The sequence below is a fragment of the Grampus griseus genome (genome assembly GCF_964374135.1).
Source record: "Grampus griseus genome assembly, chromosome: 9".
In the NCBI taxonomy this organism is placed as follows: domain Eukaryota; kingdom Metazoa; phylum Chordata; class Mammalia; order Artiodactyla; family Delphinidae; genus Grampus; species Grampus griseus.
This window is the reverse complement of record NC_139003.1, coordinates 7286863-7301592: the sequence shown is the minus strand read 5'-3', so window position 1 is coordinate 7301592 and position 14730 is coordinate 7286863. Positions and strand designations below refer to the sequence as shown.

Here is a 14730-nt window from a genome sequence, read left to right as displayed (position 1 = left end):
AATGGATTCAAATCAATTCGCAGAAGTGTAATCTCTAAATTATTAACAATAATAGCTAATGTTATTAAGCACTTCCTATGTGCTAGGCACTATTTTAAACACTTACACGTCTTATATTTAGTCCTCATAACAGCGCTGTATGATGGGGACTATTCTTAGCGCTCATTTTACAGGTGAGAAAACTAAGATAGAGAAAGGATACGTAACTGGCCCAAAGTCATACACTATTAGGGCTAGAATATAAACCCAGAACGTCTGACTCTGGAGCCCCTGCTCTTACCCACTACACATATTGTCACGATACCACATTTCTATACATTTCTAATACTGGTTAAGTAAATATATTTCCCTGAAATACCGTATTTCATCCAATCTACGATGACATCAATTTCAAAGCACACCATTATCTTCTGTATCATTAAGAAAATAATGTTGCCAATTAAACTATAACACAATGCTTTCTTATCATAGTGATTCTAAGACGCATGCCAGTTTCAGATGTTAAAATGTTAAAAAGTTTGCATCTTTGACTTGATGAAATACGGTAAAGATCTGTGCCCAAATACCACAGCACTCTCCATCCTGTCTAGGAATCCAGCTTTTCTTAAAAGAGTACCATTACCCAATTATCAGGTCTCCAGAGCCTTCTCAAAAATACCCTGGACATATAATCCATGAAAATAGAGCAAAAAGAAGTAGAATTGAAGTAGTAAAATGAAACCAAAAAAGTCATGTCTATACAACACACATAATTATTAAATGTTTCATTTTTATTTAAGAGGACTTAAAAATCGCGGGTCTAGATTTGGTGAAATCAGAGTGGAAGTCTTTGGCATCCAGGCCCACCTGGCCCTCAGCACTTCCTCAGGCCAGGGGGATAATCTTCCAATAGTCACAGTCACCACAGCACAAAAATAGTTCCTTCCTCAGTGGAAGTGAAGGTTTAAAGATAGAGTAGTTAGGAAGAACTGTGACAGTGATTAATCCATTAATTTGCTTTCCAAAAGGGCAAAGATTAAAGATAATACTAGAAAGCTCATAGCTCAAGTAAATAAGAAGGTGTGAACAGTTTACTAAAACTCCAGAACCCGCAATCTTTCCCTGTTTCCTTCTTTGGCCTCTGATGCAATTCCTCATCCATCCGTCCAATAATAACAGCAGTTAACATTTATTGAGCACGTACTATGTTGCAGGCACTGTGCTAAGTGCTTTATATACATTTTCTTAACCACTTCTCATGTTAGCCTTTGGCATCACGATTTCACAAAATGAGGAGGAGACTGAGGTTCAGAGAGGTTAAATAACTTGCCTAGTCAGAAAGGTAGTAAATTACCAAGCCAGGATGGAAGCCTAAGTCTGATTCCAACACCCACAAGCTTCATGCCTATGCTCTAGTTCTCACCCTGAGATGCCCGTGCAATGGGTGCTGTGCAAGAGAGACACCCAACAGTGTCACAGGGCATCTCCTCCCCCAGCATCTGCCTCTTGTCCTATTCCTACCATGTCTTCATTCCTTCTTAAGTTACTTAACCAGGTCACTCTGGGGCAAGGAGTGGTTATAACTACGGAATAAAGTGCTATACACTACCCAGTGATTTTAAATACAAAATAATTTCATTTCTTGCAAAACAATTAAATTGGAGTTTTTGATTTTTGTTCTACACATGGTGGAGGTAAATTAATTCTGTGATTTTAATTCTGAAGACTGGCCCCCTTTAAAGCCTGGGGGGCGAGGGGGAGCGGCTGCTTCTCCAACTCTGACTTATTCACCTGCTTTAATATCTAAATCCAAGGTCACACTTACGGGAGGACTGCTGAATATCCTATTCAACTACCAGACAGGAGGAACGCTGGCTCTGTTCCACCTGTTTGCTTTAGTGACAGAAAATGCTCTGAGTCTACTGAACGAGGTCAGCTGACTTTTCCGTTAACAGAAAGAACGTAGAGAAGCACAGAAAATAAGACAGCAAAGGCTGCAGCGCTAAGTACTATCTCCAACCCCACACCTGCCATACCCCCATGACCCATCACCTCAATTCTGAGTCATAAAAGTGTCACCAAGGGGCTGGAAATAAGCTCTCAAAGCGGCTGTGGCAGAGTGTGGTTTTACCTCTGTCTCGCAACAATACTCAGCACAGTGTCTCAAAAAAGAGTAGGCACTCAAAAAATGTTTCTGGAACAAACCGACTGCATTTGCTGATTTTTCCCTAATGGAGACTTCGACTTCAATTTCTTTTTAAAGCTAAGAGAACACCTATTTAGCAAATTGAAGGTCTATACCCACCTCATTATCTATGTAGTATCTCTAGAAACCTACCCCATTCTTTAACTATTAACCTTAACTAATAACCATATCCCTTTCATTTATGAAATAATATTCAAATGCAAAAGCATTTGTTGGTAAAACAAGTTTGGGAATTCTTATTTATTGACTTACAGGAAAATTACTCAAAAATCCCAGTTACTTACCAGTAACTTTTTTTCTTTGAAAATGTATCATCCTTGACACTTTATATTATTGTCTCGTATCACTCAGAGCACTGAAAAGGATTTTGACCTCATGGGTCTCCACAGCATTTTACCTGATCAGAGTCATATGTCTTGGACTCAGGAACTCACTAGGAGACCAATAGCAACAAATTAAATTCTCTAATTCTAGTTCCAACCTGAGGATCACACAAGGAAGTTGTTGTAGGTAATCCATCATTGATGGTAAAGAAAGAAAACAACTATATTAGTTACCAAGGATGCTACATTTTCAGAGAAACACAGCTTACTGGTAAGTAACCAGGTTCCTCTGAGGATGGATAGACTTACATCAACCAGCTGGTACAATAGGCGACTGTGTGGCTGGACCACTGGGAGCTGGAGAGGGAAGTCAAGCCAAAAATAGTAGTTGTAGGAGTACACAACCAAACTGAGACTCTTGGCAGAAGGCTGGTTCCAAGTAAAAACTGTGTTATGGAAAATCGTAGAGGGAAGAGCAGGTGAATGGCCTGCAGGGAAGGGAAAGAAATTAACACACCCTACTATGTGCCAAGCACTGTGCTAGAGACTTTACCAAAGTTAACTTCTTTAAAATTCACCACTACCCTAGGAGGATGACTCCCCATCTTACAGTGGGACATCACAAAGGGCAACAGTCATAGCCATCGGTCTCTCAACAATCTTTAACATTAGAAGGGTTATGTCCGAATTCCATATAGTAGGGGGAAAAAATACACTCAGTTAGCCAAGTTAAAAATATTCTTGGATCCTGGTTGGTCCATTTAATTCAAGCCAGAGACACAATGAACTGGTGATGTTGTCTAATATCCTTTAGCTTTTCCGAGTAAAAACAATAAGGAACTGCCTCACATCTGAGGTGTATGAAAGAAAGCATCAGCTGCCACCCAGCTCCAGGAAAAGCTGAGGATTTCTGAAACTACCCACATTCTTCAAGATTTGAGTAGAGAAAAGATGACACACCAAGTTTTAAACCAGCTAGGCCTTCTGGTGAAAATGATCGTGTACATAACTTAATTTAAGACTGCTTTTATGTGAAGTAAGTACTGAAGAAAAAACTGGAATGAGGTAAGTATCAGGTCTGGGTCAAGAAAAGCTCATAGTAGAAGTGACTTCCTAACTCACTCAGGATGATTAGGAGAAGGGTGGTTAAGGAGAGGGTCAGAAATAAAACATCCTGGTCGGATCTTGACACAGGCACATTTAATTAAAGCAGCTAATCAAGGGCGCTGGAGCTAAGGAGTACAAGAGTGGTTCACCCGGACTGTAAATTATTCTCATTTCTGCTGCTGGATATGTATGTTGCAGAGCCGTCCGGACTGGGGGGAACCTCCACCAGCAACACGAGGCTCCTGCCCTGAGCTCACTTAAGAACAGAAAGATGCCGCCCTATAAGCATCAGTCTGGCGCTTCTTCCAGGGCGGGGGCGGCATATACAGCGTTTCACACAGAACAGGTAACATGTGAAGTACAATTTCAGGAAGTTTGGACCCTTAAAGCTCTTCCCTGCGTCCTAGCTTCAGAAGCCTGAGCCCGAGTAAAGAGGTCATAAATCTATAAACCTGATTAATATAGTAACTATTAAAAACCCAATGCAGTCTGGGTCTGAAGGGGGCTGTTAGGGTAAATCATCTCCTCATAATCTGCAGTTTTGCTAAAATACTGGAGATCAGAAACAGAACAATAGTCACAGGACATAAGTTGGTAAAACTACAAAAACACCCAACACAGCATGTAAAGCACGTAACCAGAGCCATGTTTGTCCGTGACATGCAAACTCAAGAACCTAATTCAGTAATAGTCCTGCGAGTGGCAAATAAGACCATTGCTATCATTGAAAAAAAAAAGAAAGTAAACAAAAACTAAGAAGCAGAACAAAGAATAAAGTCATGGTTTCCATCAGCTGTGGCAGCACAGCCGTTGTGAAGCCTCGCTCCCGTGAGTGGACGTGGGGCTGAACGCCACAGAGCAGCAGAGCCATTGGCTAAGGTAAAAGGGCAGGACGGCCACCGGACCGTAGTCTCAGAAGCGCGAAGCCCTTGCTCAGGTGCTAAACCTGCTCCGTGACCACCAATCAGACAGGCCAATTCTGCTGATCTTTGCAAAACAGATTTATAACCGCTCCCCAATTGCTCACAGATTGATCATTTAGTGAATCGTGCTGAAACAACAAAGCCAAATAGAAAAAAAATTGAAAACAAAATTCCCCACTCACTCTTTACACCAAAGGAAATTCCAAATAGGTTAAATGATGTTAAAATATAAAAATGAAAACTAGAAGGAAAGATGGGTAATTTATAATCTTGAAGTGGATAAAGGCTTTGTAAGCCTTAAAGAAACACAGAAATCAAAAGAAGAAATTCTAATTTGACTACATAAACATTTAAAACTTCTGTATAACCAAAACATCCCAGAAACAGCATGAAAATGGGGGGGGGAAATCTGCAGAACGGATGATTAAATCTAGTATTTATAATATACAAAAAGTCCTTTAAAATCATAAGAAAAAGTCCAACCCAATTTTAAAAGATCCAAGACCATAACAGCCAACTCATAAAAGAAATATAAACAAATAAGTACTTAAAATTAACTTCACTGATGAACGAAAGGAAAACAAATTACAGTAATGTTTTACCTATCACACTGACAAAGATTAACATTTTATGTTGGGAATATAGATAAACAGACACCACTATAAACAGTTGGTGAGAGTGTAAATGTAAAACTTTTGGGGGGCAATCTGGTAATAGCTATTAAAAATTTAAATATGCATATCCTCTTGACCTAGTAATACTGTTTCCAGAAACTCTTCCTACAAAATTACTCAAAAGATGCAAAGATGTGTATGAAGGATATTCACTGAAAGGCTAACTGCAAAAGGAAAAAATAAAAACCTAAATGTTCATCAATTATGAATAGGGCAATTAATTATGGTAAATCCGCAGGACCAAGCACTGTGCATTGTTGAAGATACTGAAGACCTGGACAGATGTAAAGCGATGGCCCCAAAAGGCAGGCATGTTTTATCTGGGAATAACTTTTTAAAATAAAATATATATTATCATTATAATTAACATGTCATAGAAAAAGAAATCAGAGAATAAAAGTCACAGGGCTTGGACGACAGGGCCTTTTGCTCCTGTTTCATATATTTCTGTTTTATTTGAATTTTTACAGTTAATATTTTACAGTGACCTTTTAATTGAAGAAAAAGATAAAAAACAAAAGTTTCATTGACCCAACAGATATTCACATTAGCTAGTATTAAAAGTGCCTCATCGGTTGCCAAGGTAGCTCATGAAATCTACCCAACCCTCTCAAAATGGTACTCAAATAATATTCTTTTACAAAATCTAGTAAGAGGAGATAAAACAGAATCCTAAGCAGTGGATTTAAGTCAATCCAAATTATCAAGCTAAATTGTGATAGTAGTTCTAGGTCTAATAAAATTTTCTTATTTCTTCAGAGCAATGAACAATTTTTAACATTGCACACTAGATAAGCATTTCTTTGGGTTTTGGTTCATTCTGTTTGTTTTCAAAACAGCTGTCAAAATTTGGTTTTGCATTTTGAGGACAGACTTGATCTCTGTACTGGTCAATTTAACAATAAATTTTAAAACACAAACTATACACAGTGTTCTTGGAGAAAAACAGCAAATTAAACACAACTTCTGGTTTATTCAGTAGTACAAAATAAACATTTGACATTTTTGAAAAGTTCACTTTTTAAACTTAAGATATATAATCTTAAATTTAAAATATGAACTCAGACATCATAAGTGTATGATGTATCTTTAATATATGATAATAATATATAAACTCAAACAACAGAAGTGATCTTTTTTTTACATGGCCTTTTTGGAAAAGCATAAAATGCTTATGTTAGCTTCCTTTCAAAAGCAAAGGAACACCTCCTTATGGTCATTAAGTAATATTCCATCTATTTCAGCCGAAAGAAAGCCAGAAAGGAAGCAAAGGCTGCCGTGATTTGAAAAAGTGACCCGAGCAGGAAAGACTGGCAGAGTTAACACAAGATTCAACCAACAGATGGTTAAGAGGGACAAAGAGCAGCAGAAAGCAACTAAGAAACCAGTTTCTTGAGGAACCAAGAAAGGATGGATATGTTCAGACTGAGAGTAAAGACACACACTTGGGAGAACCATTCATCTATGTCTAAGACATGAGAAAAATGACCCAGCTCCCTGCCACGTCTGCTCAAATGCTGGGCAGGACATATTGGTCCTATAATCCTGAAATTCACAAAGGAAAGAAAGCATGTTACTGTGTTGAAAGCTGGGAGTATATTTAAGTAAAGAGCACTACACATGGGGTACACCAGCATGTTGTTTTTTCTTTGTGTGTAGTAACTAAATTTCTATTTACAATTAACTGAAGAAAGTGCATTACCACGTCAATAAATAATGCAATCAAGTGTTTACAGGTAAACAAGACAATGTTTTTCTTCTCCTTCAACAAAAATAAGCCCAAACTGCAAACTTACGAAAGAACTTATACATTCTGCATCATGAAAGAAGCCTCCCCCCCTGAAAAAAATTCATTTGCAAATAACAAATGATAGGTGATGAACTTAAAATTTTAAGATATCAATAGGAAGAGCAAACCTGTACGTACTGAAAAGTCCAAAAGACTTTTAATTCTTCATGAATATGAGGGCTAGGAGGTCCTTCTGATGCTGCTTGTTGTATATGCTAAACATTCTGAAGAAGCCCCACTTTTCTTACTCTTTCATTAGTAAACAAGACACAGAATTCTTACAAGAACATTACATTCTCCTGGGAATCTAAAAATGCATATTGGCAGGATATTTTTAAATTATTAAACCAATCACACCACTTGCCCAGAAGACAGACATCATTTGAGCAAGCCTCCCTTTCACAGTCATAATACATACAAGTAATAAAAATCTTGATATGAAGAATCAATGAAAGGGAAAAGTGCCTTGTTGTTTTCAGCAAGAAATGGAAAATGTACAGAAAGAAATGCACTAGTAAGAACTACAAGAGTAACTCCTAAACCAGCTTCTTCGTCAAAACTGGAAAAACAGACACATTAAAGAACATGATTACCAATGTGCAGACTTAAAGAAGATAAAGTTCTTTACTGACTGATGAGACAAAGTAATGAATGTCCCCTAGAAATAATCTTCTGACAAACAGCCACATATTATGGCAATACGGCATGCAACCCTTGGCCTGTATGTATCGTTTCATAACATTTTTAAGCTGAATTCTCCTTAAAAAGATAAACTGAAGAGCAAAGAAAATATATGTAACATATATTACAGTCACTGTCTTCAAGAAGTCAGAAGTATTTTTAAAAAGAGAAAATAGACACATACTCTGTATTAAGATCCTATAGGCAACACGGCTTAGGTTCTGTAACTTCAACACCAAAAAATAAGTACCCACAAGTCTCCTAAAAGCATGCATTAAGGAAACAACAGACTAAAGATGTGGTCTCCAGGTCGACTGCAGGGCTCCTTGATCTCAAGTCAGAATCTACAGCAGTCACTTCATGAGATCAGAAAGTAAACTTGTCAGACTTTCTTTACTAAAATAACCTAGAGAAAATTGGTCATTTTAAAACTGAGCTTATCCCCTTCTACAAGTACAAAAGGGAATAAAGTAGAAGACTTGAGTGAATGACTGAAAATTGTCATTGAATTGTCGTCATGCTCAAAGGATTTAAACTGAAGACAGCACTTATAAAGGATCAGCTTATAAAAATAAGGACTTAATTAAAACACTGTTACAACAGCACTTCCAAATGTTGAAAGCCATGGACGTTCTAGGTGTTTGGGTCAACAGTGCAGTCCCAAACTCTGCCAACCCTACAAGCCTATTACTAGGAAAGTCGTTGCAAAAGAGGCTAACTTATTTATCCTCCTGCTTCTGACCTAGTTGACTCCAACTTTTAAAGCATATAAAAGAAACTGATATATTGCTGCAAATGCTCAAACTGAAGAAAAAATAACAGGGATATAGTCTCATATGAACAGTAAGGAGACTAGACAGAGATCATTAAAGTCCTTTCTAGCCCTAAAATTCTATTATTTATTGTGATAACACCAAAAAGCTTATCACAAACTGTATAAACCTTCAGCTTCCAAAAGTCAGTGATGATGGTTTTAAAGGGGCCGGTGGGGGGGGGGGCGCTAGGAGGAGTAGAAGACGAATCACTTCAAGCAGAATCAGTAATTAAGAGTGGCTGAAAAACAAACGTGCTTTGACCAGAGTTCCATGCAACAAAACCTGAATTCCTGAGGCTAGGGGTTACTTTCCTCCTTTTCCCCTCCTGTTTTGTGAAAATGTTTTTTCTCAACCTGCATGGGGTACTAAGTTTAGAAAAACACTTGTTTCATTAAAATGCTAATTTCTTCTTACAATTTCTCTCACGAACTCAATAAAAAGTTAGGTATCTTTACATTCAATGACTTTTATCTCCACTTGACAAAATTAAAAGCAAAATGCAATTAGTAAATACTCATTTGAATAAACTGTACTCTTAAATTTAACACCAAAAATTGTATCATGAGCAATTCCGGTTGTACATAAATAATGAACTTTAATAATTTCTTAATGTGTCTGAGCAAAGTGTACTCTTCCAGGCCCACATCAGATCATTAGAGCAAGGAAACTGACTTTAATTCTTCTAAGGCTCAGTTTCCTCACCTGGGAATAAAAAAGTGGTAATACAACCATCACGAAGACAAAATGAGGTAGAGTAGTACCTAGTGCAGTGCCAGAAATCATTACTGCTGTTCACTTTTATTTTAAATGTAGGCTGGGCTTTCAACAGCATTTTGAGCACTTGAGGTTTGTAATGGGCGGCAAAATTAAGTATTCCGTGTGTCCCTACTTTATTTCTCCAAATTTCTAAAATGTATCCCTCTGGAGAGAAAAAAACGAGGTTTCTTCTTCCTTCCCTTCAAAATTTCCAAAAGGTCACTTTCGAAAGAATTAGAGGCTCCATCCTGATCCCTTTCGAGAACATTCTGACTGGCAGAGAAAAGAATCCCTTTCACCCTTAGTATATTAATTAGTCATTTACCTCTAATGTGTAGGTCCTGACCTGTTGCAGAAGACTGGAAGGTGTTAATAACATATAATACATATTTATACAACTGCAAGTCAGAGCTTAAAGAGCGGTCAACTGACAAAATGCATAAATAACTAAGAATCATCCCAATCCGTATGTATCAGCATCAAGACCACAACACCATCACTGAAATCACCACTAGGACCATGTCTGTAGCACAGACTGAGCTGCTATACCAGCACTGACCAGTCTCTGAAGCCAGTGCGTCACACAATCTCAACAGGTCTCATAAGACAGCAAATTAGTGCTTGATTATTACAATATCATATAAAAAAATGACTGCTCATTGAAAACATTATTTTCGAACAAATTCCATTGTTTAGATGCCTTCCATGTTTAGACACCCAGGTCAACAATCATCTACTACATGGTATAATCTAAATTTCAAATCACTTTCTTCCCTCTTTTTGCATCCATGCCCATTCAAATAGCATTCCATATCATATGCCATGTCTTCCTGCATAAAACAGGTACTTAAACAGAAATGCTTTAACCAAAATCCTACTGATTGGTTCTATACTGTGTAAGTTTCTGCCATTTTCTTTTCATCTTTCTGCCACTATGTTTTAATGTGTTATCTCATTATAAAATCTACCACAGATTTATTGCCTTCCTTTGAAAACAGTAATTTTTTGGAGTGATTAAGATCTACCTCGTTCGTTCAAAAAAATTCTGTTAAAAAAGGAAATTCTGACCTCTCAACCCCAAATTTAAAAATTCTTATAGAGAGAGCCTTAGAATTTGGACAAAATGTATAATAAGAAGCTTGTTTACTCCATGAGTATGGATGAAAAAGAACCATTTCTTACAGCACGGCTAATTCATATGAAGGGGGAGGAAAAAAGACAACTATGCATCAGAAAGCCTTGCTCTAACTTGTGATCTGATGAGGACATTCGAGAGTATTTAAAGTTCTTTTTTAATGAACAGTCTTATAAAAATCTAGGAATCAGCTGCATGTTAAAGAGAAATAACAATAAAACAAGGGACATCCGAGGTCAATGGCCTCCTCTCGACAACCAACCAACATTCCAAAAGCAAAAACCAAAATGCACTGATAATTCATACAGCGCATGAGTTCACCAACCTCCCTGGTCCCGCGCAATGAGCTCACAGAAGTCAGGATGTGCACAGGCTGGATCCTTCGCTGTTTCCATTCTTGGTTTAAGATTTCTGTTCTTTCCAAAATTTTCTGACGATTGGAACTAAACATACTCTTTAAAAAAATGAAGGAGAGGAGAAAAGAAATTGTTCATTGTTAGAAAATTTGTAACATCTCTAATGAAGGTTAAAATTGAGTGATTCCTCAAAAGTATCAGGGACATTCCTTCAAAAGCATATGGATTTTACACTAAACTGTGGTTTCTCACGTTCAAGTAATACAAAAACACCACACCTATTATTTTACTGAGAGTAGAAGGGGAAGAGGAAATTATTTCCATCCTTTCTTTGTTAACTCTGTATATATCTATATTTTTTTTAAATCACAATGACTTTAGGAACACAGTACCATGAAACACATTCCTTTATATTTGGGTCCTGGGTCTCCACATGCAGTACAAAGTTACACTGAAAAGATGGTGATTTCCAAGTAGACTGAATAACCATTAGATTAAAATCTTTCCACTTCACTAATGTGCATGGTACGATTTTTATGTTAAGACAGACCAAGGACCTTAACTTCCAAGTTTTTATTTATCTTACAGTAAATAAGACCATTTACCCTTTCAAATTAAAACTTATCTTTAGGGAGTAAACCATCCTTAACTGTACCCGCATTTTCACAGAAGACGGAGGATACCTTGACTTCGTCAGCTCGCCTGAACCTCTTGAGCTGCCGCAGGCGCATGTACTCTGACTTTACACGCTTCCGCCAACACACTGGTCCCTTCTCAGATTTCTTCCCAGTCTGGCCCATGATTATTCTAAAAGCAATGGTTTCATATTAAAATCACTAATCTAACCAGCCTGAATATGACCACTTGTGTTTTAATCCCCAGCAAACTAACAATCAACAAAAGAAATGACACATAATTACACTGTTGATATTTGCAAGAAGGGTTCTCATTTGTTCTGCATGGTGAAGTCCTTAAAAACATTTCATTCCAAGTATAAATTTTTATTTAATACAACTTTTAAAAGACATTTTTATTTACAAAGATACTCCACTTCTAAACTGCAGTCATCCTACAGAAATGTGACCCATTACAGGAGTTAAGTATATACAGTAACGAGCTGTGAGATCCACACTTGTGGAGTGAAAAAAAATGTAGACAGATATTCTAAGTTTTTCATCATTAAATTAGTTGCTACAGGCATAAATGAATGACTGAAAAAGATAAATCTGAAAAAGAAGTAAAATCTACATACAGCACCAAAGGTAGAAAATATACAGTACAACATGTGATAACTGTACAAATTAAAGTATTCCTCCTACACGCACTTTCAACCATGCTTCTCACCTTCAACACTGTGATGAAAGTCTGTGTCTCTGCCTCGGGCCACCTTTCCTCCCATGGGGGCTCCTCTGCTAGCCAGAGGAGAAGGAAGGCAGGGACCCCTTCCGCCCCATCTGTGGTTGCAGAGGCTCTGGAAGCCGGTTATGTGCAACGTGGGCTCAGCCTGCAGTCCACCGGATGTCCAGTTCACACCACAGAGTCTAAACGAGTGTCCTCTTCCAGAACATTTGTTCATCAAAGTGGTAAAACTGTACTTGTATCTTCAAAAGATTAGGACATTCCTCTATCGGATGGTGCAAAGGTGCCACATTAGGGATTTGTGCTTTAATTTATCTAAGTGCAATGGAAAGTCATAGAGTGTTTTAAGTAAAGGGGCAGGGGGAAGATTTACACTCTGGAAAGCCCAGCTGACTGCAGTGCAGCGGCAGGAGGGGCTGGAAGAGAGTAAAAGGCAAAGGTGAGGCCAGGTGAGACTGGAAGGCGGGACTGTCCCTAGACAAGAGACGACGCAGCTTCTTCAACGACACCAGTGATGAGAGAAAGGAAATGATTTCAAGAGTCACTTGAGAGCAAACATGGCAAGGATTTCAATATGGGGAAGATGGCTTTTCTGGCCTGAATAACTGAGTAGGGTTTCATGTGCCTGCTTACATAGAGCCCTCGGGCATAGAGAAAATTGCCTAAGGAGAGGAATTAGAGAAAGAAAAGGAAACCAGAGGTCAGTGGTAACTTTCTGTACGAATATTCCACCACCAAACCACGAAAGAGAACACAAATGGTGGATTATTCAAGCTGAGAGAGGGGCAAAGAAAGCACGTAATTAATGACTAGTAAGAATCAGGCAATGAATATACAAAGATGAATGAAACGCAGAACTTGCCCTTGCGACGCTTATAACTGACCTAAGAAGGCCTAAAGGAACGGACTTTACAATATGAGATAAATATGCAAAAGTACTGGGGCTGAGGGTGGGGGACACAAGCAAGGAGCTGCAGAAGGATGGCAGCAAAGTGACCACTCAACCTTAAAAGTTGAGCCGGGTTTCAAAAGGCAAAGAGAGAACGGAAGGGGCTCAGGTAAGAGCAGGAGCCAGCTGGGTTCGGGGCTGTAAGGGCGGCGAGGGGCCGCCAGCCGACCCTGCAAACAAAGGTGGACCCCAAATTAGGTAAAGAGCCCAAATTACAAGAATCGAGGGAATGAGAAGAATGAAGAGATTTCAGAACTTAAGATAAAGACAGTTGAACTTAAGATAAAGACAGTTCAATGAGATCACAGAGATAGGACGGAGTCCCATAAAAGCTTCAAAGTGCGACCTTGCCTGGGGTGCTGAGTGGAACAAAGATGACAGTCCTCAGAGCTGAGAAGACTAAACCCCACAGCCCATCCCAACTTGGCGGAAACACAGAAAGTGGGGAAGAAGTTAGGAAGACGGTGAGGCCGGGCAAAAAGACGCCAAAGTTAGGGAGAGCCTGGAGGTTTATTCTAAAAACGACTATGTGGCAGTTTTTTGCTTTCACATCTGCTGGTTAGTTAACAGATGAGCTCAGGTAATTCTATGCAAATTATTTTCAGACACTTAGCACTTCAAAGGCCTAGCTAGAAAGGAGAGGAATCAGATAAAAAGGGATGATCTGTTGTTGCATTAGCTCAGAAACTCATCACAACTAGTCCCATCTGCTGCTTCCACAAATTCATGGTCCTGGGAGGCGGCACCACCATGCCTGATAAAAACCTGCACTGGGAACACGGCTTTCGGCTTTCGTTTTCATTGATATGCAACACGGGTATCACTACAATGCATTTTTTAAGGTGCATTTTTTATGTCGTGGTGAAGAGGTATCATTTCAATAGTTAGCACTTCATGTTTTCCACTGGAACCCTCCGTGTCTAACACGCTGTAATACCTTCTATGTGTTTCTACCATTAGTATCAACACCTCTGGAAAAGTATGTCAGGACAAAACCAAAGCTGTTACACTAAACTAACAAGTCGCTCCATCAATGACAAAACACTTCAAAGCTGATTTGGAACCAACCTCTCCGTAAGAGGGCATGAAAGGATACGTTTCCACGTTTATAAACGTCACAAAGTTCCTCCAAATAAAGAAGTAAGTAAGTGAAGGTTTTAAGCTACAGAACGATCTGGTAAATATACACAATAGAGAGGAAAAGAAAAAAGGACAGTGATTCATTTAGGGGAAATTATCAAAATATAAGAATCATGACCTCCGAATTAGGATAAGAAATGAAAGTGTACAGACTGTTGTTTAAAAGTATAGGGATAAACAGGCAGATCCATGGAAAAAAATAACAAAATTTAAGGCACCATCAGAAGGATGTTTTACATAAAACACACTGCCTCCGACTGTCATAGCATTTACAACGTATTAAAATCACATCTTCACCTTCTTCACCCCACTTCACCCCCACTGGAAGTTCCTCAGTCTCAAGAACAATTTTTCTCCATTTGTAAAATCGCAGGCTGTGTGCCTGGCAAACAGATTTAAAAACAAACAAAAGGCAGGTCTATTAACATGCGCTGATCATGAGCCGCTGTGCCACAAGGTATGAAAGGAAGGGTGGCTGCCGTGCTGAGTGCGGGAAGGGAGGGGGAGTCACCCCACCCCACCACCGACAAACCCGGGA

At 38.7% G+C, this 14730-nt stretch overlaps 1 protein-coding gene across 10 annotated transcripts in view; it reads right to left on the bottom strand.

Moving 5' to 3' along the window:
• The window catches only part of EZH2 (enhancer of zeste 2 polycomb repressive complex 2 subunit), a gene marked incomplete at its 5' end in the record, with an annotated part of 37261 nt that extends 25717 nt beyond the window's left edge, over nt 1–11544 (bottom strand). For 6 of the 10 annotated variants that reach the window (XM_082661844.1, XM_082661849.1, XM_082661842.1 and 3 more), the window contains 2 exons: nt 10714–10842; nt 11428–11544. In XM_082661844.1, coding sequence (XP_082517970.1) covers nt 10714–10842; nt 11428–11544 — 246 coding nt within the window. The remainder of the gene's footprint in view (nt 1–10713; nt 10843–11427) is intronic. The other 4 variants (XM_082661846.1, XM_082661851.1, XM_082661845.1 and 1 more) reach the window with 1 other exon arrangement.
• Between the last annotated feature and the right edge of the window lie 3186 nt (nt 11545–14730).